Genomic DNA, 22,330 nt, shown 5'->3' with positions numbered 1-22,330 from the left:
ACGCTTGTAAACAGTCAGCTGGTCTACATCTTGGCATGTTTGGTATGATGAGAATAATAATACCATACAGTAATACAAATTATGTAGTAGTAGTAGTAGTAGTAGTAGCAGCAGCAGCAGCAGCAGCAGCAGCAGCAGCAGTAGTAGTAGTAGTAGTAGTAGTAGTAGTAGTAGTTCTGTACTACTACTACTACTACTACTACTACTACTACTACTACTATTACTGTGTGAATGTCGTGGAAGCATACTTCAATTTACACGCTTGTAAACAGTCAGCTGGTCTACATCTTGGCATGTTTGGGATGATGAGAATAATAATACCATACAGTAATACAAATTATGTAGTAGTAGAAGTAGTAGTAGTAGTAGTAGAAGTAGTAGTATTAGCAGTAGTAGTAGTAGAAGTAGTAGTAGTAGTAGTAGTAGTAGTAGTAGTAGTAGTAGTAGTAGTAGTAGTAGTAGTAGTAGTAGTAGTAGTAGTAGTAGTACTACTACTACTACTACGACTAATAATAATAATGGCGATGATGACTGTGATAATTATCTACTTATACAGTTCCATACCCTATATATAAGGTCATATGGTCTCAAATAGTTTTTAACATGTCTTGCTTAGTTAGGAAAACATTGAACGGTTTGTAGCATCTTGCCTTATAAACATTGACCGAGGGTAGCTGAAGGTTTCATCGTCATCATCATTTTCATCATCATCATCATCATCATCATCATCTTTATTTATTAATTTTCTTATTTATTTAAATTGTTTTTCGTATTAATCTCACCAGAGCAGTCTGCAGGAGGTGTGACATCGGTGGTTCCAGGAAGTAGGGACAATGGAATCCATGTTCCCGAGTGACAAATATAAATTAATGCAGGCGCGGTGCTAAAGTCGAATTCGCTTTTGCACATCGCAGCACATGCTCTGTCATCGCCAAACTTCACACAGGCCAACGCTCCATTTTGAGGGGCAGCGAACAAAGTACACGTTTTTTCTGTAAGACAACCAGTGAAAACACCACGTGGTTTAGTAAAGGATTAACTACAACCATGGACCATCGTTTGGGATAATGGCCTCATTGGGGCTGTTTTACACATGGTTCCACTTCCATCATAATCCCCTTAACATGTTGAAGAACAAAGAAGAATCATTAGGTGCGATATTTAAAAGAGTTTTTGGTGGACAGTCGATCAAGCGTGGTGGGATTAAGTTAATAAGCAACTCGTACCAAAGAAGCTGATATTTTTGAGGCCAAGAAGATGCGCCGAAAAACCAAATGTTCCTGGTCCAATCGGACGATGATTGCAGTATGTAGGGTGTATTTTCCGCAAAAATTGTCGGTAACAGCAACATGAGGATTGATGATCAAACACATGTCGCACAGCTTGCTGCTTATTGAGCACATAGCCTTTTCTCTCCTCCAGCATACCGCTTTTAATTCACTCCAGTAAAATTGCGTTAATTAGGTTATTGTAACTAATTAACTGGTTACTTAGGCCCTGTTCAGACTAGGTGCCCGTGCCAGAGCTCTGTGCTTGGGCACTAAAAAGGACGTTGTTCAGACTCCTTGGTGCCCAAGGAGCAATCGTGTTCTCCTTCGTCAGTTTAGCGCCCGCCATTTTGTTTGCAGTATCGTAGGGAAGCATGAGGAAAAAACGTGGGAACTGACAAAGTCCTGTTCAGACCGGAGCCCGTGCCCAGGAACGGTGCCCGAGTACTAACTTTGGAGGTAGTGCCCGTGCCCGGGCACGGTGCCCCGAATTTTTGCTCGGGCACCGACAAAAAGCTCTGTTCAGACTAGTGCCCGTGCCCGGGAACCGGGAACCGGCACCTAGTCTGAACGGGGCCTTAATCTCTCGAAAATGAAACAGGCAATTTTCTCGGGACTTAAATTTCGCGAGCATTTTTCCTCATCCGGATTAACAAACTGATAGTCTCACAACGGGCACGACAGAGTTTAATGTAATAAAGCAATTTATTATATAGCTGAACTGGTCTGCGATGAAAAGGAGCATTTTTATTGGCTCCCTGAGCGGTCCGAATTTTCCTATACGGACCGCTAAGATGGACCGCTAACGTCAACTGTTTCAGTTTAGACAATGCAAAGTAAAACTGTTTCCAATTAACTTTATATAGTAGGGACTGTAGGTTTAAATCGTGATGTCGGAGTTTTACTCCAAGAGCACTGACCAAGGAACGAAAACAAGCCGTGAAAACAACAAACTCGATGAAGAAACCAAAGAAGATTCCGTCGACAAGGCCTCAGCGTACCGCAACTTCATTGAGCAACAACAGGCCAGAAGCACTACAGAGAAAACCAAAAATATGACCTTAAAATATGGGGAACATTTTGCTACCAACGGAATGAGTTCAGAAAGATTGAGGCAATACCCTGGGTGGAACTTAATCTGCCTCTCTGCGCTTTCTTTAAAGATGTAAGAAAGAAAAAAAACGGCGACGAATACGAACCTGGAACTCTGACTTGCCTGCAACGAAGTATCCAGCGTTATCTTAATACCCACGGGTCACAAGCCAATCTCATTCAAGGTGACGAATTCAAACTATCCCGAGAAGTCCTCAGTGCAAAAAGAAAACAGCTTGTCGTGGAGAGAGGAAAAGGCAATCATCCACAAGCAAGCCGAGAAGTCACCGCTGTTGAAGAAGACAAGCTCTTTGCCGAAGGAGAATTTGGCGAGCACAACCCGGTTGCCGTCTACAGCGCACAGTTTGGTGGCTCCTGGCTTTACATTTTGGCTTTAGAGCAAGAGATGAAAGTAGAAAGCTTCAGTGGGGCGACGTCAGCCTTGAAACTGACCCGGACACAGGCAATGAAATGCTGGTCTGGAAAGCTGAGAGAGGCTCGAAGACTCGCCAGGGGCAGGACAAAGCAAGCGGTCACCGAGCATTTTATCCTACTGCTCAAGCTACTGATAACGAGCGATGTCCAGTCAAGTACTATAAGCTGTTCAGAAGTAACAGGCCCGTCGAGATGAATCAACCAGAGACACCATTCTACTTGGCCGTAAAATATCGAAGAAAGGCTACTGATGCAGTGTGGTACAAGAAAAGTCCGCTTGGCAAGAATGAAATCGGGAAGCTACTCACCAAGGCTGCCAAAAATGCTGGTTTTCCCGGACGCGTTACCAATCACTCGGTTTGAAAGACCTGCATTTCACGATTGCTGGATTCAGATGTTCCTGAAAATTACGTGGCCCAACTGAGTGGACATCGAAATCTGGAAAGCTTGGATTCGTACAAATCGGCTTCCATTCAGCATCAACGAAGAATGTCGTTAGCCCTCAGTCGTTCAGCAACAACCACAAGCGAGCTCCAAGTAGATGGCAATACACAGGCAACAACTACAGTGGAAAGTACCAGTACGACGACCACAAAAGAAGCCGGATCGGCTATTTTTCAAGGAGCAAATTTCCAAAACTGCTCGTTTAACATCCAGATTACGAATTATGATCAGCCACCGCTTCGCAAGCGCCGAGCTATTTTAAGTGATGATGAAGACGATTAAAATGTAATTTTGACTACAAAATCTTCAATTTCATCTATTTTCATTCATTCCATAGTAAGTCTTTCTCAAAAGTTTAAACATTCAACACTTTTAAGAAATGCATTTTCTTCGGAATCTCAAATGAGCTAACTTTTCATTTTTCGAACTTTTTCACTTCGATTGACGAGACATGTCAAACTTTCGTGTCAAACCTTGACCAATAAAAAGTCGCCTTTTCGTGCGCGAGCCAATCAGAATTATTCCACGTGGTTTTTGTTTGTGCGTACGCGTCAGCATTGAAAAGGCTTTCTTTACTTTTTCTCGCGCAACTTGATCATAAACAAGTTTTACGCCGACTAGAAAGCAACAAGCGGGAAAGCCTATATAATAAAAACCTTATTGAACTAGCTTGTTCGGTCCGTATTGGAAAATATTGGTCTCGTCCTTTTTTTGCAAGTTCATGGACCTCACCTTCGGCTCGGTCCATAAACTTGCAAAAAAAGGAACTCGACCAATATTTTTCCAATACGGACCTCACGCTAGTTCAATAACATATATGTATTGCATTATAACAAAACGAAACTGAAATCAGATTGATAAGCACAGGTATGGGGCGACCTGCACTATTTGCAACGCGCTTCTTACATGGTTGTCCGAGAGGACTAAAGCCGAGAACGAAAAACTGAACAATGTTCCTAACCCTAAAAAACATTGCAGTTGCAGGTTATCATGGAACAGTAAAAATAGAGCTTCTGAAGAATTACATGGATGCTGCCTGTGGTGACTTTGATCATGAATAACTTTTTTGATACTTGCGTGAACGAATAAAGTTTCATCACTCATTTTTAGGGAATTTACCTGGGAAAAATTTGACGTGAACGGTTAAAGGAGAGTTCCTTGGGGATGCGTGACACTTTTTGATAATTATGTTTATATCAATCCTATCCGAAAAAAATTTGATGTGGTCGGTGAGTGTACATTGATATTGATGTTACTAACGCAACCGATTTTTGACCCCTTTATAATATTGAATTGGATCAACACACATATTCTCCTTGATATTTTCTATACATACGGTATTTGTAAGGAGAATATATTTAAAAAATCAAAACTCTTTGGTAATCGTTTCTTTTTTTCGCATAACTATTATCAGGATATCAAGTTTTGATACGCTGCATTGTAAGGAGAAATTTGATGCTTGTCACCATTGAGCTTAGAGGATTAATTAGGTAGTTGTCTATACTAGCTATAGAGGCCTGTTCGATACGAGAAAATAATTTGAGCTGCTTCTATTAAAAGAAATGTTTAAAAAAGAGTACAATCAAAGTAGCTAATTGACATGAGAGAGATTTCCGCTGAGGTTTTTTTGAGACTGTTTTTGTTTGATGGAGAATAGCAATCGTTCGTTTTGTTTTTCCGTGCTGTAGTTCAAGCATTGCTCATTTTGCCTTTCTTGTCTTTCACAGTTAAAATACTAATAATAATTAGTTGTGTACTGCTTTAAATAAAATCAAATTTGATAAATTAACATGTCACGGGATTTTCTCAGGAAACCGTACTCCTATAATATACGAGTTTCACTTCTATGTTCTACGGCGTTCGAGCATCGAGTTCTATTGCAAATTAGTATAAATCTACTAGTGTTCGATCACGAATGGCGTTCTCTGATTGGCTACGCTACTCACTATCTATTCTGTGATAGATAGTGAGTAGCGATTTTCAACAAAATGGCGGCCGCTTTGTCGCGTTTTCGAAGTGTCTGCGATGAGGAAATAGATAATTTACTTGTTTAGTTTTGACTGACTAGTAGATTTATACTAAAACAATTAGATTATTCGCTCTCGATTTCTATGCGTGATAGCTGATTCGGGCTGCGCCCTCATCAGCTATCACGCGATAGAAATCTCGAGCTCATAATCTAATTGTTAAATATATTTGATCTCCAACATTTCATGGGTAAAATTTTACAATAAAAGCCAGATGTGAAAAATTTTCCTTTTTGAGTTATTTTCTTGTGTGAGCTTTTGATTTCCAAAATTTAGCAGTTAGATTTATGAAAAAGATAAGATTTTGATTTCCAAAATCTACTGAGCCGTTAGATTTCTGACGTAAAAATTTTGATTTCCAAAATTATTTAGTCGTTAGATTAGTGACATAAGGTGTTGATTTCGAAACTTTAGCCGTTAGATTAGACATAACGTTTTGATTTCAAAAATTTAGCCATTGGATTTAATTTTAAACGTCTTTCGTGTTGACAGCGCGGTTATGTGGAAATGTTGCCGAAGTAATTTTCTCATACTTGTTCCTGATTTAAATCTAGGAAGGAAAAAGAAAAAAACCTTATTTCCCCTGTAACACATACAGCTATTGAACTCAGAAAATAATTTTCGTACCTACAACGGCAGCAGTGGTAAGTGTAGTTAAGAAAGCAGCGGCAATAAACTTGCCCGAATCATTGTGTCACTGTTAAGGCTCTGTTCAACAAACTCAATCGTTAACTTTCTTTCTCAGGGATTGCTTTAAAATGGAATAAAATGGAATATTTGTACATTTCAGTTTCGTGTTTAGACAACTCCATGATACCATGATCAGCTGAAATAACAAAATATCGATGAATTGCTTTTGCCTAGTGATATCTTTTAAAGAAAGCAAAGGTCTTTAAAAAAAGTCTTTATCTTCTTCATATAGTATTAAGCCTTTCAAATAAATATCATTTTTGAATCAGTTTAAGCTCAGCCAAGTATTCTTCGAACTAGCATGGATACAATACTTGCAATGTCGCCCAGGACTGCAACTCTCATTACTTACAAATTTATTTAACTAGTATGCACGAACCTTAGTGACGAACTGATTCCGACAACACGCAAAATATTCACTAGAAGACTTTTCTGCGTTCTTAATGATTTATTAAATTCCATCTTCGTCGCATTACAAATTACACATTTGGTTTGAAATATAGAAATACCAACGGCTTCTTCTAAAATCTCAGCTCGTTGTTTCAACAGCGGTATTTTTTGAAAACAATTCGACAGAGAGAACAAACTCTCGTCATCTTCTGGATAGCACAGGCACCAAAATATTGAGTATTGTCGTAATTAGATTCACAGCGTTATTGGGGTGGAAAAAACTGCAGCATTGTTTTAAAGCTTTCATCGCGCATGTAGAAGTTTTGGGAAGTTGATATACGAGGGAGGTAGACTTAGAGTAACGTTTAGAAATGTAACAGAAGCGAAATTGCAGAAAAGCCTCCCAGAAAGAAGAGGGAATGTTTCGAAAATGTAATATTTGACATTTTAACTCCCTTAGCAGTGAATAACTTTCAACAAGTCTTGAAAATGCAAAAGCTGCTTCTTTCACATAACCAGAGGTTGATTCACGTCTGAAAAAATAATTCTTCAACTAAAGAAGCTTCCCAAGCTGAAAGCGTGGATACAAAAATTGGTTTTCTGCTGTTCTTACTTTGGTAACTCAAAATATCACAACAAAGCACGACTCGCTTGTAGAACGACAATCACGATGTAATTTATGAGCCGCCAATATCCGGATAAAGTTTCAGAGGAATCGACTTTCAAACCAGTCACTGAGAGATTTGAAACTTTAGGAGAAATCACCAACCACGGAAATTTGTACAATGTTACAAACTGTACTGTTAGAAATTAGTGAGGGAGATGACTTCAGTAGTGAGGGGCGCAACACGGTTTCCGGATTTTCGAGGCGGTTTCTCATTAATCTGAGATGGCATAAATTAACGCCGATGACGTCACCACCTATTGTCTTGCTCACTTATTATAGGATGACGTCATGTTTTATTTTAGTATTACCAACAGGTTATGAACTGGTTTGACAGGTTGATCAATGATGTCATGCTCTATTTTTAACTTATGGCAGTCATGGTTGGTATCACCGGTTTGACAGGTTTTTGAAGTTAGTTTTTGGATACATGACATCATATGGTATATTACATGCATACTTTATTGTATAGCTCCCCTTGGGGGGCTTTTCCGTCATACATGAAAATAAAAAAAAAATAATAATAATGAAAACTATTTACATTTGGATGATAATATAGAGAGAAAGAAAAAAATACGATAATAAAAAACGATGAATTAAAAAATTCTTAAAAAGTCTTTTTTAAAAAAAAACCGGTACGTTTTCCCGTGTTTCTGATATGCTTCGATAAATGATTGTAGATTTTTTTGCTCCACCGAAGGTGAAAGCCCTTTGGCCTTTTGCAAGCCTACACTTGGGCAGTGTGAGGTCATTATTTTGCCTGGCGTTCCTCTGGTGAATTTTTGAAGGGTGTTAGGTTGTTCATTTATTTGTATACAGTAGTCTATTTTCATTGTCCGTAAGCTTATGAAAAAGCGATTACTGCCAAGCACATTATTTACGAATTGTGAGTTTCAGTAATAATCATACATTTTCAGTGATTCTATTTTGGATGAATTTGATCGAGATTGTGATTTTGTTGGTTATAAAAGATGAAATCAGACATCAGACATCAGACGTGTGTTTCGATTCACGCACCGTTACTTAAGCTATTATGTTAATTAAGTTAAGCTTTGTCGGGGATTAAACAGTAAAAACAGTCTTTTGTTGTCTTTGTTTATCACATTGCTCCGAATAAGAATATTATTACGGTTGATCGATTCCTGTGGCTGCTTAAATGAATTTGCATGTTATGTTTGGCGCGCACTGAAAAAATAAAACACGCTCAGAATTTACTGAAAATCCTTTATTTAAATCGTTCAACAATTCAAGTACAAAGCAAAGTTCTTATTACAGCGTTAATCATCTTTATCCTCTTCATCGCTAGGGGGATAGAATGTCATTTTTGATGTCCTTTCATCCATGTGTGTGATTGCGCCACAATTTAATTAAAATTCCTCCTCTTGAAAAGCCTTATATGGATGATTTCTATTAGTTCGCCGGGATCTTCTTGAGGGACGATCATCGTCATCCAGGTAGTTTTTAAAGCGAATTCGAGGTAGTTTTTTTTCTTTTCTGTGTAGGTGAGAGTACTGTGGGAGGGGGTGCTAAGATGGACGAGGGAAGTGACCCTTCCGCGGGCGTCACTTGTGTTGCGATTGGTTCTTGGGCAGCGCTCGCCTGTATAACCATGGGCGTTTGGACAGCGGCTGCCTGTACAGTCACTGGTTCTTGATCTGGCCTAAGATTGCTAGAAATTTGTCTCTGTTCTTCAGAGTAGCGTGGATTTGATTCTTTGAGTCTGGAATTCAACTGTTGTTTAAACGTCAAATACTTGTTTTGCAGCTTTGCTCTTTCGTCATCTCCAAGGTCTGATCGTGAGAGAAGACCATCCATTGAATCTTGTAATTTCTGCATTACTGGAACTACTGGGGGAGTTATTACGTTCTGTTGTTTGAGGTACTGTAGTAGTTCCTGCGAGATATTGTCCGGTACCGCTATGTTATCAAATCGTTCTTCACTAAGTAGAACGTTCGTTCGCAATCTACAGTTGTCTTGGGTGGTGGTTTTAAGATCAACTAGGAGATAACCAAAGTGCCTCTGTACGGCCTGCTCATAGTGATTAATAAAGCAATCGGTGAGCCTGGAATACATTTGCTTAGCCAAGGACAGAACTTGAAGTTTATCCCGGGGGTTCTTGAAAAGGACTAAGTAGTGACTGTTAAAGCTGATACTTCGACTGCCTTTTCCTTGATGAAATAAGTTCTGCACGATGTAAATTATGCTTAGGTTGCGATGATGGGATCCTCTTGTAAATAGGTTGACGATTCGCTTGTCTTCACCGGAATCAGCCATCTGATCATCGATCACCATTAAGTTGCGTTGGCGGATGTCAAAATAGGAGTCATGCTCTAGATTGGAAGGAATACCTCTGACAAATTCTATATTTAGCATTGTTGCCATCAATTCTAGATAAGCGGGCTGCCACTGCGAATAACACCAAACAATCCTCTCTGGTGGTAGGTTGATTGCTCTTTGAGCCTGTTGCAACAAAGATTTTACCCAGACAGTCTTTCCTGATCCGGTCAACCCAGCAACCATACAAATTGAAACCGCAGACACTTTTCTACAGAAAACGGCATAGCTCTGAAGGGAGTGAAACCAGCATTGCCACCACCGCCACCGCCCCCACCTCCACCACCACGTTTCTATTGTTTTAAATCCATCACCACCACCACCACATTTCTATTTTTTCCCTCCACCACCGCCACCACCCCACCTCCACCACCACGTTTCTATTGTTTTAACTCCTCCACCACCACCACATTTCTATTGTTTTAACTCCACCACCACCACCGCCCCCACCTTCACCACCACGCTTCGTGTCTGTTTTAACTCCACCACCACATTTCTTCTGTTTTCCCTCCTCCACCTGCACCTCCTCCTTCTCCTCAAGTCTATTGCTTCCCCCACATCCTACACAATAAAAGGGGAACTTACTTTCTTAAACTCATTCCATGATCATGTCTCGCGTTGTAAAGAACAACCGAGGTTTCCTTCAGCTCCTTTCTGATTGCCCTTCCAAGCAGCGTCAGTTTCTCTTGAGAACAGCTACTCCACAACAGTTGCATGCGTTATTGCAAGTTATTTATAATGTACTTACAGAAAAAACATACAAGTGTCTGAAGAAGTTAGGGCCATATTGCTTTCGCATAAGGATGCTCTTCTAAATCTTGCTCAGCGAAATGTTCCTTACAAGACAAAGAAACGTATCCTTGTGCAAGAGGGCAGTGGGTTCATACAAGAATTACTGACCCCTGCAATTAGTAGCTTGGGATATCTTATGTTATAAAAGAGACTGTGGATTCTGAAATTTGGTCATTTGTGTCTTTCTTTTAACGAGTGCTGGTCGATATGAAGAGAAAGATGGATTGGGATAAAGAGAAGGAAAGTGAAATGGAGGATTACTCAACCTCTGATGAGGAAAGTGACGATGAAGAACCCCGGATAAAAGATGTCTTGGACAACTTTGCCAACGCCGTTTCCAAAAAGCACACGTCTGAACTATTACATAGTATAGCTGCTTCTAAAAATATCTTGTTTTGGACACCTAGTGGACTGTTACTCCGAAACCAGCGCGCAATACCAGTCACAAACATCCCAGAGCTGGTCGAGTATGTGTTACTCCCTCATAACGAAGATGTCGCCAAAGCCCGTGCGCTCAATACTTTCCTAGATGAACTGGCAGAGCTCGGAGTGAATAAGCGACTGATCAAAAATAAAAAACTTCTGAGCGATTTAATAGGAAAAGAAAGAGGATACCAGGATAAAGAGGACGAATCAGGTAATGAGGCTAATGATGAAAACTTGTCGGACAGCAGTGAAGAGGAGGAAATCAGTTCTGAAAATAGACAACCTGAAGCGTCTCATAACAGCGGCCTGGAAAGTGATTGGGAAGAAGAGGCCGAGAATAGTAGCGACTCAGTTGAAAATTCAACGATAGCTCAGGCAAAAGTTCATGATCCGTGCCGACACTGCAACAGTTCTCATGAGTAGTATACCTTCATTGGAATTAACCTCGTTAGTGGATTCCCTTGGATCCCCTTAATTAATATTCCTAAGTGTCGAGTCCATGACGTCACCTATTGTTATAACCTAGGGAAAAAATGCCTTCCTGCATACTAATTAAGTGATTAGGTGGTGTCTTCCTGCATACTAATAAGTCCCGAGGTTTACTAATGAGCGTCACTCTAGTACAAAGGAAACAATAGACATGCCCACGCTTGCTTGCTTTATACCCACCCTGATTGGATCTTAAGATTTATATTGTCTGTTTGAATAAAAAGCGGTTAGATTTCGAAAGCGTTATCGTTCTTGCAATCGCTTTGCTGGGAAAACTTTTTTCCGATTTTCAAAACGTTAGTAGCGTTGAAAAATGGCTTTTTTCACCAACGTTATTGATCTTCAAGCTGCCTTGAGCGCTTGTTTAACTGTCCGCGACTGGGAGACAAAACCGTTTTCTCCTATCTACCTCGAGGAAATAAAAAACTATTAAAGTCACGCACCGTCAGTCAGTTAATTATGCGGGTTCACGATCCCAAAGCTGCATACAAATTAGTTCCGTTCTGCTGGAAAAACCCCAAGGAAGTATCTTGACGCATTAGTATATAATCAATTTTATATCACTTAACAAGGATCAATTAAAACACGCGACTTATAATTGCTAGCAATAGAACCAGACAAGAGATACCGTTTTAAAACCTTTATTAAAAAACAATGAGAAAAAAGAGTCAAATACACAGCGTTTTCAAGTGGATGGAAATTAATTAATCTTCATTTCCGTTCTCCTTTTTAGAAGGGGAATAGAAATCGGCTTCCAAAGTCTTCGCGTTTGTGTGTAACTACTCCACAATCGTGACACCGAAGAAATGCCTCTTTCACGTACTTTCTCTCCTCGGGAATCTGGTGATCGCATATAGGACAAATCTTGTAGTAATCATGCCAAAAGCATTTAGGACATTTCATGATCAATGTACAGTGCACATTTGAGTTCTGGCAATGTTCACAGTGACTTTTAAAGTGACTGAAGGTGGTGGACGTTTCAGGGTTATTACTTTCTGTTTCCTGACTGTCGTTGTCAGTGTCGTTGTCGCTCTCTTGGATGCCTTCAGCTTCAACGCCATTCTCAGAACCCACCTCCTCCTCCCCCTGATTTTCTATATCCGATGAACTCTCCTCGTTCTCACTCTCGTTATCGGAAGTATTTTGTACATTGCGGTAGCCTTTTTGCCTTTTCTATTAAATCACTTAACAACTTTATGTTCTTGATTAAACCTTTATCGATTCCTAACTCTGCAAGTCCATCTACAAACGTATTCAGCGCACGAGGTTTGGTAATCTCATTGTTGTGAGGGAGTAACACTTACTCAACTAGCTCGGCGATGTTTGTGACGGGAATGGTACGTTTATTTGGAAGTAATTGCCCGCGGGGAGTCCAGAAAAGAATATCTTTGGACGCGGCCATACTATGTAGCAAATCAGAAGCACGCTTTTCCGGCAGTGCTCGGGAAAGATGACTCAAAAAATCTTTTATTCTTGGTTCTTCATCCTCGCTTTCATCATCAGAACTTTCGCTTTCTTCATGTTCACTCTCGTGTTCTTCTTCAACCCAAATCTATCTTTCTCTTCATATTGATCAGCACTCGTTAAAGGCGAGTGAAAAATGAATGTACCAGGCCTGTGTGGTTTCCTTTATAACATTAGCAATCCCAAGCTACTTATAACAGGGGCTAATACATTTTCAATAAAACAACTACCCTCTTGTACAAGAACTCGCTTCTTTGTTTTGTAAGGGACATTTGATCTGGCCAAGTTAAGTAAAGCATCCTTATGTGGCAGCAACATCCGCCTATTTTCTTTGGAGATGGGAATGTGTCCCTTGAGTATATTGTATAAGACTTGGACTAGTGCATGTAGTTGCTTTGGAGAAGCTGTTTTTAACAGAAATTGGCGCTGATGATCAGGACAGTGAGCTAACAGCTGAAGTAAACCACGATTATTGTTCACTACACGAGACATACCTGTAGAGTGAGCTTAGGCGAATGAGTTGCTTACATTTATTGTGGTGAAACAGTGGAAATGTGGTGGTGGTGGTGGTGGTGGAGGGAAAAAATAGAAATGTGGTGGTGGTAGTGGAGGGAGAACAATAGAATTGAGGAGGAGGAGGGAAAACTATAGAAATGAGGAGGAGGAGGGAAAACAATAGAATTGAGGAGGAAAAGGAGGAGGGAAAACAATAGAATTGAGGAGGAGGAGGAAGAGGAGGAGGAGGGAAAACACATTCGATGTTTTTTTCAGTTCACGTTAAGTCTTCACTGAGTTGACATGAGTTGGTTCTGTTCTTTCTGCGAAAAATCCTATAGTAGAAAAGATAACATGCAAAGACATATGTTTAATAAGCACAATGAATCGCCGAGTTTCACTCCATTCAGAGCTATGCCATTTTCTCCAGAAAAATGTCAGCGGTTTCGCTTCCAGCATCCTTTTACTTCCATGATTGCCGGGATGACGGGGTCCGGAAAAACGGCCTGGGTTCGATCTCTATTGCAACAAGCTTCAGAGACAATTCACCCTTCCCTGGAGAGGATCGTTTGGTGTTATTCACAATGGCAGCCTGCTTACACAGAAATGCTAGTCGCCATGCCACATATTGAATTCGTCAAAGGAATTCCTAAGGCTTTGGAGCAGGATTCCTATTTTAATGTAAACACACGGAATTTGATCGTGTTTGATGATCAGATGATTGACGCCAGTAAAGACAAGCGAATTGGGAACCTCTTTACTCGTGGTTCTCATCATCGTAATCTCAGTGTGATTTATATCGTGCAGAATCTATTCCATTAGGGAAAAGGTAGCCGCAGCATAAGCCTAAACAGTCATTATTTGGTGTTATTTAAGAATCCACGAGACAAATTGCAAATCTTGACTCTGGCGAAGCAAATGTATCCCGGCCAAACGGATTTTTTTTTAAATCAGTACGAAGAAGCTGTGAAAAGACCTTTTGGTTATCTGTTGATTAATCTGAAAACCACTACCCAAGACAACAGTAGATTGCGGACAAACATCCTCCCCAGCGAAGAAGGCCTTAACCAAACAAGATTTCAAGAAAATATTCCTCAAGAGCTTTTAAAATATCTGAAGCAGCAAAACATAGCGACACCCCCAGTACTTCCAGCTATGGAAGAAATAAAGGGCAGTATGTATGGCATGCTTTCTCGAAACGTTCTCCGGGAAGATGAAAAAGCTAAACGATACTTTCAGTTGCAAAACAGATACCTGGCTTTTAAAGAACAATTAAATTCAAGAACACGACCGGAAGAAATAATCAGCGCTGTTCCAGACTTAACATCAAGGGCACTAGATTCTTCGACAGCAACGGCAGCATTCTCCACTCCCCTCAACCCCTTTAACGTAACACCTGAATTAACACAAGCGGCTCTCTCAAAAAGCATACAAAGAAAGCGTCACGCCTGCACCACCCTCAAACCCTGCTTTCTTGACCCCTCCTCCCACAGTAGAAACCCCATCACAACAAGCCCCGAAGCGAAAAAGGCGTCGGATTCAATTTGTAAATTATTTGGATGATCATGAAGCTCATGGCAAACGGCTGAGGAAACGTCTTCAAAAGAAATTTAATCAATACAAGTATTCCATGGGCGAAGAAGATGAAGATTAATTAATTTCTATCCGCTTGAAATCGTTGTGTATTTGACTCTTTTTTCTCATTGTTTTTTAATAAAGTTTTTCAAACGGTATCTCTTGTCTGGTTCTATTGCTAGCAATTATAAGTCGCGTGTTTTAATTGATCCTTGTTAAGTTATATAAAATTGATTATATACTAATGTGTCAAAATACTCCCTTGGGTTTTTCCAGCAGAACTGGACTAATTTGTATGCAACTTTAGGCTCGTGGACCGGCATAATTAACTGACTAACGGTGCGTGACTCTAAAAGTTTTTCATTTCCTCGAGATAGATAACGAGAAAACGGTTTTGTCTCCCATTCTAGGACCGTTAAACAAGCGCTCAAGGGCGCTTGAAGATCAATAACGTTTGTGAAAAAAGCCATTTTCAACGGTACTAACGTTTTGAAAATCGAAAAAAGGTTTTCCCAGGAAAGCGATTGCAAGAGCGATAACGCTTTCGAAATCTAACCGCTTTTTATTCAAACAGACAATATAAATCTTAAGATCCAATCAGGGTGGGTATAGAGCGGGCAAGCCTGGACATGTCTATTGTTTTCTTTGTACTAGAGTGACGCTCATTAGTAAACCTCGATACTTAATAGTATGGAGGAAGACACTACCTAATCACTTAATTAGTATGCAGGAAGGCATTTTTTCCCTAGGTTATAACAATAGGTGACGTCATGGACTCGACACTTAAGAATATTAATTAAGGGGATCCAAGGGAATCCACTAACGAGGTTAATTCCAAGGAAGGTATGCTACTCACATGGATATGATACCGTAGTCATGAAATGTCCTAAGTGCATTTGGGAAGATAACTGTAAAGTTTGCCCTATATGTGATCACAAGATTCCCCTTGAACGAAAGCACGCCAAGGAATCTCTCCGTCGATGTTATGATTGTGGCGCTATCACACACGTGGATGAAAGGACATCAAAAATGACATTCTATCCCCCTAGCGATGAAGAGGATAAAGATGATTAACGCTGTAATAAGAACTTTGCTTTGTACTTGAATTGTTGAACGATTTAAATTAAGAATTTTCAGTAAATTCTGAGCGTGTTTTATTTTTTCAGTGCGCGCCAAACATAACATGCAAATTCATTTAAGCAGCCACAGGAATCGATCAACCGTAATAATATTCTTATTCGGAGCAATGTGATAAACAAAGACAACAAAAGACTGTTTTTACCGTTTAATCCCCGACAAAGCTCGACTTAATTAACATAATAGCTTAAGTAACGGTGCGTGAATCGAAACACGCGTCTAATGTCTGATGTCTGATTTCATCTTTTATAACCAACAAAATCACAATCTCGATCAAATTCATCCAAAATAGAATCACTGAAAATGTATGATTATTACTGAAACTCACAATTCGTGAATAATGTGCTTGGCAGTAATCGCTTTTTCATACGCTTACGGACAATGAAAATAGACTACTGTATACAAATGAATGAACAACCTAACTCCCGGTTATCTTCGAAAATGATTTCAACACCCTTCAAAAATTCACCAGAGGAACGCCAGGCAAAATAATGACCTCACACTGCCCAAGTGTAGGCTTGCAAAAGGCCAAAGGGCTTTCACCTTCGGTGGAGCAAAAAAATCTACAATCATTTTATCGAAGCATATCAGAAACACGGGAAAACGTACCGTTTTTTTTTTAAAAAGACTTTTTAAGAATTTTTTAATTCATCGTTTTTTATTATCGTATCTTTTTCTTTCTCTCTATATTATCATCCAAATGTAAATAGTTTTCATTATTATTATTATTTTTTATTTTCATGCATGACGGAAGAGCCCCCCAAGGGGAGCTATACAATAAAGTATGTATGTAATATACCATATGATGTCATGTATCCAAAAACTAACTTCAAAAACCTGTCAAACTGGTGATACCAACCATGACTGCCATAAGTTAAAAATAGAGCATGACATCATTGATCAACCTGTCAAACCAGTTCATTACCTGTTAGTAAGACTAAAATAAAATATGACGTCATCCTATAATAAGTGAGCAAGACAATAGGCGGTGACGTCATCGGCGTTTATTTTTGCCACCTCAGATTAATGAGAAACTACCTCGAAAATCCGGAAACCGTGGTGCGCCCCTCACTACTGACTTCTTCCTGTCGTCTTCAGTTCGTCAGAATAATAGAAAGATGGGCGCGGATGTAGCCCCTCAAACTCATTTGTGACACACACCTAAATTAATGCCAAGGACTGGAGACTCATTAAGGTCGAGGTTTGCCTGTTTTGATATACAAAAACGGGTTTCTTGGAATAGTCAAAAGAACTAAGTCGAGCATCTATTTCTATTTCAAAAGTTATTTGATTTCCAATATTTTATCTGTTAATTTTAAAATAAAAGTTTCATGTGAAAATTTGTCCTTTTTCATTTATTTTCTCGTTTGAGCTTTTGATTTACAAAATTTAGCAGTTAGATTTATGAGATAAAATTTTGATTTCCAAAGAATTCCAGCCAAAAACTTTCAGCGTGAAATGCGCCATGTTCGCCGCGTCAAGTTGAAATGAGCCAAAAATGTCTTTAGGCGTGCCCTGTTGTGAAAGGTTTGAAATAAAAAACTTGCATTAACTGTAAATCATTTTATCCCTTTTCAGCACGATTCTCAGTGAGTGAGCTCCCAAAATCCCAATAGTTTTATTTAATAGCGTTTTACGTCGTGTCAGCATTTTACTTACTTTTTAGAGTTATCCGAAAGCTGCATTTTGCTTCATTTCCATTGTCATCTATCGCCGTGAAAACTACATCAGTTGAACTGGGAACTGCAAACATTTCTCCAGAAGGTATAGTGGACCAAATCTGTGGAGCTACTCCGGAATTGTCTGTGGCGTTAGCGCCCGGCCAATAAACGCGCAGCACGGGTTCTGTAATATTGAGTATTGTGATATCGCTTGGGCAAAAGGTGAAGACCGGAGGCTCAGTGTCATCTAAAATGAGAATTACATCACAAAATATTACATAATACTAATACTTCGCCAGTGTTAAGATACCGTATAGTGGCTTTATAACAGAAGTGAACTTAATGAACCTGTGCTATCGGACCATTTTGAAGAATCATTTGAGTGGTCTGGATTTTTTATCAAGGATTGGAGGTTTGGGACTAAATCGAAAACTTACGAGCTTTCCAAATAAGAGATAATTTAAACGTAAAAGCATGACCTCTTTCAACTAGTATTTGATGCCCTAGTTGAGCAAATGTTGCAATGGAACAATGTTGAAGCAAGTATACTCCATAGCGTATTGCTGAGGCGTACGCGTATCAATTAAAATCTCCTTTTCTTAAAATTCGCAGAATTTTATGCTTGATGACGGTACTGTTAATGTATGTAATAGTTTTTAGTTCACAGCAATAAATAATGTCTCAAATTATTTCTTACCCACAGGGACAGCAGTGGTGAATGTGGTTAACAAAACTGCAGCAATAAAACTTGCCCGAATCATGGTTGTGGCACGTTTAACGTAGTATCACTCACATGTGATTTTTAATATTCGTTCAACGGAGTTGGCTTCAGGATTATTTTTCCAGCTGATTGATTGTCATCAATAGCTGAGAAATGAAGACCAATGAACGATTTTTTTTTAAAAAAACAGTGTTTTATCAGCTGATAAGAAACTTCTCATTAGTATGCGATGTTATTCTTGTATGTTATGTTAACGTTCACAAGAGCATAATTGCTATGAACTCTATTGACACACGCTTTTCCAGGAATGTTTTTGAAGTCGTTCAAAAAACTCGCAGCACGTGTTTTAAACCCGATAAAACACTCCTGCTCGTGTTTTGAAACATTACTTAATGACATTTAAATTTCACTTAAACATTATTCAAAACTAATTTTGAGTTTATACACTTGTCATTCTGTTGTGATTTGAGGCTCAGTTAAACAAGTTCGAATTTTAAAGTGGATATGTTAATTCATTTACAGCGCCTTAGTGCGAAAGCGGGTGTTATTAATTCAATCTCATAACTACAGTTATCCCAGGCCGGCACTGAAAAAAACTAGCAAACCAATAAGAAAGCGATACAGACTAATGTAAAGAACAAGTTGTTCTAATTATTTGAAACGAGTAAACTCTTCAGTTAGTCCGAGGCCTTTCAAATAAATACCAGTTTCGAATCAACCCAATTGCAGTAGAACTAGCTTGCACACGAGTCTTGTAAGGTCGCCTTGGACCCCTACTGCCATTACGTATGTACTCATTTAAATAGTGTGCACGAACCGTGGCGACTGATTCCGAAAATACGCGAAATATTCACAAGAAGACTTCTACGTTCTCAATAATTTATTCCATGCATATACTATCTTCGTCGTATCAGAAATTACATTTTTGTTTAAAATCTATAGATACGAATGCCTTCTTTCAAAAACTCATATAATTTACGTTTGACAGCTCGTTGTTTCAATAAAAGTATTTTTGGCAAATAATTCAACAGAGAGAAAAAAAAAGTCTCCCTTTCTCGTGTTTAGCCGTGCACCAAGATATACAACATGTATCGTAATTATACGTTAGACAATTACGATGTTATTTATCAACCACCAATATATCCGGATAAAGGTTCAGCGGAGTCGACTTTCTTAGTCCTGAAAATATTTTGGTTTGCTAAGACGGTTCCCGGTAAACGAATATTGTACTTCATGTGTTTTTGGTTATTTCGTTTTTTACGAGCACAACAACAGTCCGACTTCTCCAGCTGTTCACCCTTTTGGCTGCTGTGCATAATGGTGTTTTATATTCTAGGCGGAGTGTAAATTCACTTAATTTGACTTAGCTGCCAACTTCTTTGCTATTTTCTGCTTCTGCCTAACCCTAAACCTTGGCAAAATCAGGCAACAATAAGTGGCTTTTGATTTCCGTAATTTAATCGTTAGATATATGAAAAAGATAAGATTGTTATTTTCAAAATCTATAGCCGTTAGATATCTGACCTAAATATTTTGATTTCCAAAATAATTTAGGCGTTAGATTAGTGACATGAGGCGTTGATTTCGAAACTTTAGCCGTTAGATTTGACATAACATTTTGATTTCAAAATTTAGCCATTGGATTTAATTTTAAACATTTCTCGTGTTGACAGCACGGTTATGTGAAAATGTTATCACGGTTTTCGACGCCATTTTGACGAGTAGGCAATCAGGCTCGAAATAACAGTGTTTGTCTGGAAATCCGATGTCAAATAATTTTCATAAAACATCACTTCTGAAAAATTCACGAATTGGAAACTTTTGGCAATAGGAAAAGGATTTTAAGAAAAAATTGGAGGGTTGTAGATGTGCCAGAAAGCGTCCAGTCGTGTTTTGAACTTTTCATACATTTGTTTGTTAGCGAACCAGCCATGAACTGCTCTAAAAGTTGCTCGCGGGAAAAAAATACAGAGAAATGTATTTCGAGCCTGTTTGCCTACTCGTCAAAATGGCGTCGAAAACCGCGATAAGGCCTATTAATATTCTCATAGCCTAATTTCCTCTTTAACACAGCTATTGAAGTCAGAGAATAATTTTCTAATCTAGGACAGCAGCAGCGGTAAGTGTAGTTAAGAAAACAGCGGCAATAAACTTGCCCGAATCATTGTGTCACTGTTAAGGCTCAGTTCAACAGATCAACTCGATCGTTAACATGCTTTGTAAACATATTAAGTTTCTTTCTCGGGGATTACTTTAGAATGGAACAAAATGGAATATTTGTACATTTCAGCTTTGTGTTTAGACAACTCCGTGATACCATGATCAGCTGAAATAACAAAATATCGATGAATTGCTTTTGTCTAGTGATATCTTTTAAAGAAAGCAAAGGTCTTTAAAAAAAAGTCTTTATCTTCTTCATATAGTATTAGGCCTTTCAAATAAATATCATTTTTGAATCAGTTTAAGCTCAGCCAAGTATTCTTCGAACTAGCATGGACACGATACTTGCAATGTCGCCCAGTCCCCCAACTCTCATTACTTACAAATTTATTTAAATAGTATGTACGAACCTTAGTGACGGACTGATTCCGACAACACGCAAAATATTCACTTTTCTACGTTCTTAATGATTTATTAAATTCCATCTTCGTCACATTACAAATTACACATTTGTTTAAAATATAGAAATGAAGGCTTCTTCTAAAATCTCACATGATTTTCGTTTGAGAGCTCGTTGTTTCAACAGCGGTATTTTTGATAATTCGACAGAGAGAACAAACTCTCCTCATCTCCTGGATAGCACAGGCACCGGTCAAAATATTGAGCATTATCGTAATTAGATTCACAGCGTTATTGGCGTGGAAAAAACTGCAGTATTGTGTTAAAGCTTTCAGCGCGCATGTAGAGGTTTTAGGAAGTTGATATACGAGGGTGGTAGACTTGGAGTAACGTTTAGAAATGTAACAGAAGCGAAATTGCAGAAAAGCCTCCCAGAATAAAGAGCGAATGTTTTAAAAGTCTAATATTTCCATTTTAACTACCTTAGCAGTAAATAACTTTTAACAAGCCTTGAAAATGCAAATACTGCTTCTTTCACATAACCAAAGGTTGATTCACGTCTGAGAAAATAATCCTTCAACTAAAGAAGCTTCTCAAGCTGAAAGCGTGGATACAAATATTGCTTTACCGCTGTTCTTACTTTGGTAGCTAAAAAATATCACCACAAAGCACGACTCGCTTGTAAAACGACAATCTCGATGTAATTTATCAACCGCCAATACCCGGATAAAGTTTCAGCGGAATCGACTTTCAAACCAGTTAGAGATTTGAAACTTTAGGAGAAACCACCAACCAAGGAAATTTGTTCAATATTACAAAGTGTACTGTGAGAAATTGGTGAGCGAAATAACTTCTTCTTTTGTCGTCTTCAGTTCGTTAGAATAATATAAAGATGTGCACGGATGTAGCCCCTCAAACTCCTTTGTAACACGGACCTAAATCAATGCCAAGGACTGGAGACTCCTTTTAAAGGCCGAGGTTTACCCGTTTTGTTATACCAGAACGGTCTTCTTGGAATAGTAAAAAAAAAGCTAAGTCTGCGTAGGGCATTCGAGGATCTATGTCTATTGCAAAATTTATTTGATTTCCAACATTTTATCTGTTGATTTTAAAATAAAAGTTTCATATGGAAATTGGTCCTTTTTAATTTCTTTTCTTGTGTGAACTTTTGATTTCCAAAATTTAGCAATTAGATTTATGAGATAGAATTTTGATTTCCAAAGAATTCCAGCCAAACACTTTCAGCGTAAAACGCGCCATGTTCGCCGCGTCAAGATGAAATGAGCCAAAAATGTCTTTAGGCGTGCCCTGTTGTGAAAGGTTTGAAAGACAAACTTGCATTAACTGTAAATCATTTTATCCTTTTTTAGCATGAATCTCAGTGAGCTCCCAAAATCCCTTAATTTTATTTGATAGCTTTTTACGTCGTGTCAGCATTTTACTTACTTTTTAGAGTTATCCGAAAGCCGCATTTTGCTTCATTTCCATAGCCATTTATCGCCGTAAAAACTACTTCGTGCCGGAACCGGGAACTGCGAACTTATCTTCAGAAGGTCTAGTGGACCAAATCTGTGGAGGCACTCAGGAGTTGTCTGTAGCGATAGCGGGCGACCAATAAACACGCAACTCCTTTTCTGTAATATTGAGTAATGTGATATCGCTTGGCC

General features: G+C 38.9%; 1 protein-coding gene across 1 annotated transcript; it reads right to left on the bottom strand.

Moving 5' to 3' along the window:
• Positions 1-747: 747 nt before the first annotated feature.
• LOC146471684 (sushi, von Willebrand factor type A, EGF and pentraxin domain-containing protein 1-like) lies at positions 748-18,147 on the bottom strand. The gene is made up of 3 exons (XM_085120772.1): positions 18,081-18,147; positions 17,382-17,630; positions 748-992 (listed from the first exon to the last, which is right to left on the bottom strand). The coding sequence occupies exons 1-3, from the start codon at positions 18,142-18,144 to the stop codon at positions 748-750; spliced, it is 558 nt and encodes a 185-aa protein (XP_084976898.1). The 5' UTR covers positions 18,145-18,147.
• Between the last annotated feature and the right edge of the window lie 4,183 nt (positions 18,148-22,330).

This window comes from Pavona decussata, unplaced genomic scaffold (genome assembly GCF_977016875.1).
Source record: "Pavona decussata unplaced genomic scaffold, jaPavDecu1.1 SCAFFOLD_102, whole genome shotgun sequence".
Classification (NCBI taxonomy): domain Eukaryota; kingdom Metazoa; phylum Cnidaria; class Anthozoa; order Scleractinia; family Agariciidae; genus Pavona; species Pavona decussata.
This window is presented reverse-complemented; position numbering and strand designations above follow the sequence as displayed.

What these genes read in the sequence shown, in the direction of transcription:
- LOC146471684 (XM_085120772.1), bottom strand. Translation starts at nt 18,144, where the DNA reads ATGATTCGGGCAAGTTTTATTGCTGCAGTTTTGTTAACCACATTCACC. An exon ending in CACCACTGCTGTCCCTGTGG is followed by an intron (nt 17,631 to 18,080) that starts GTAAGAAATAAT and finishes TTCTCATTTTAG; the next exon opens with ATGACACTGAGCCTCCGGTC. An exon ending in CTTTCGGATAACTCTAAAAA is followed by an intron (nt 993 to 17,381) that starts GTAAGTAAAATG and finishes GTTGTCTTACAG; the next exon opens with AAAAAACGTGTACTTTGTTC.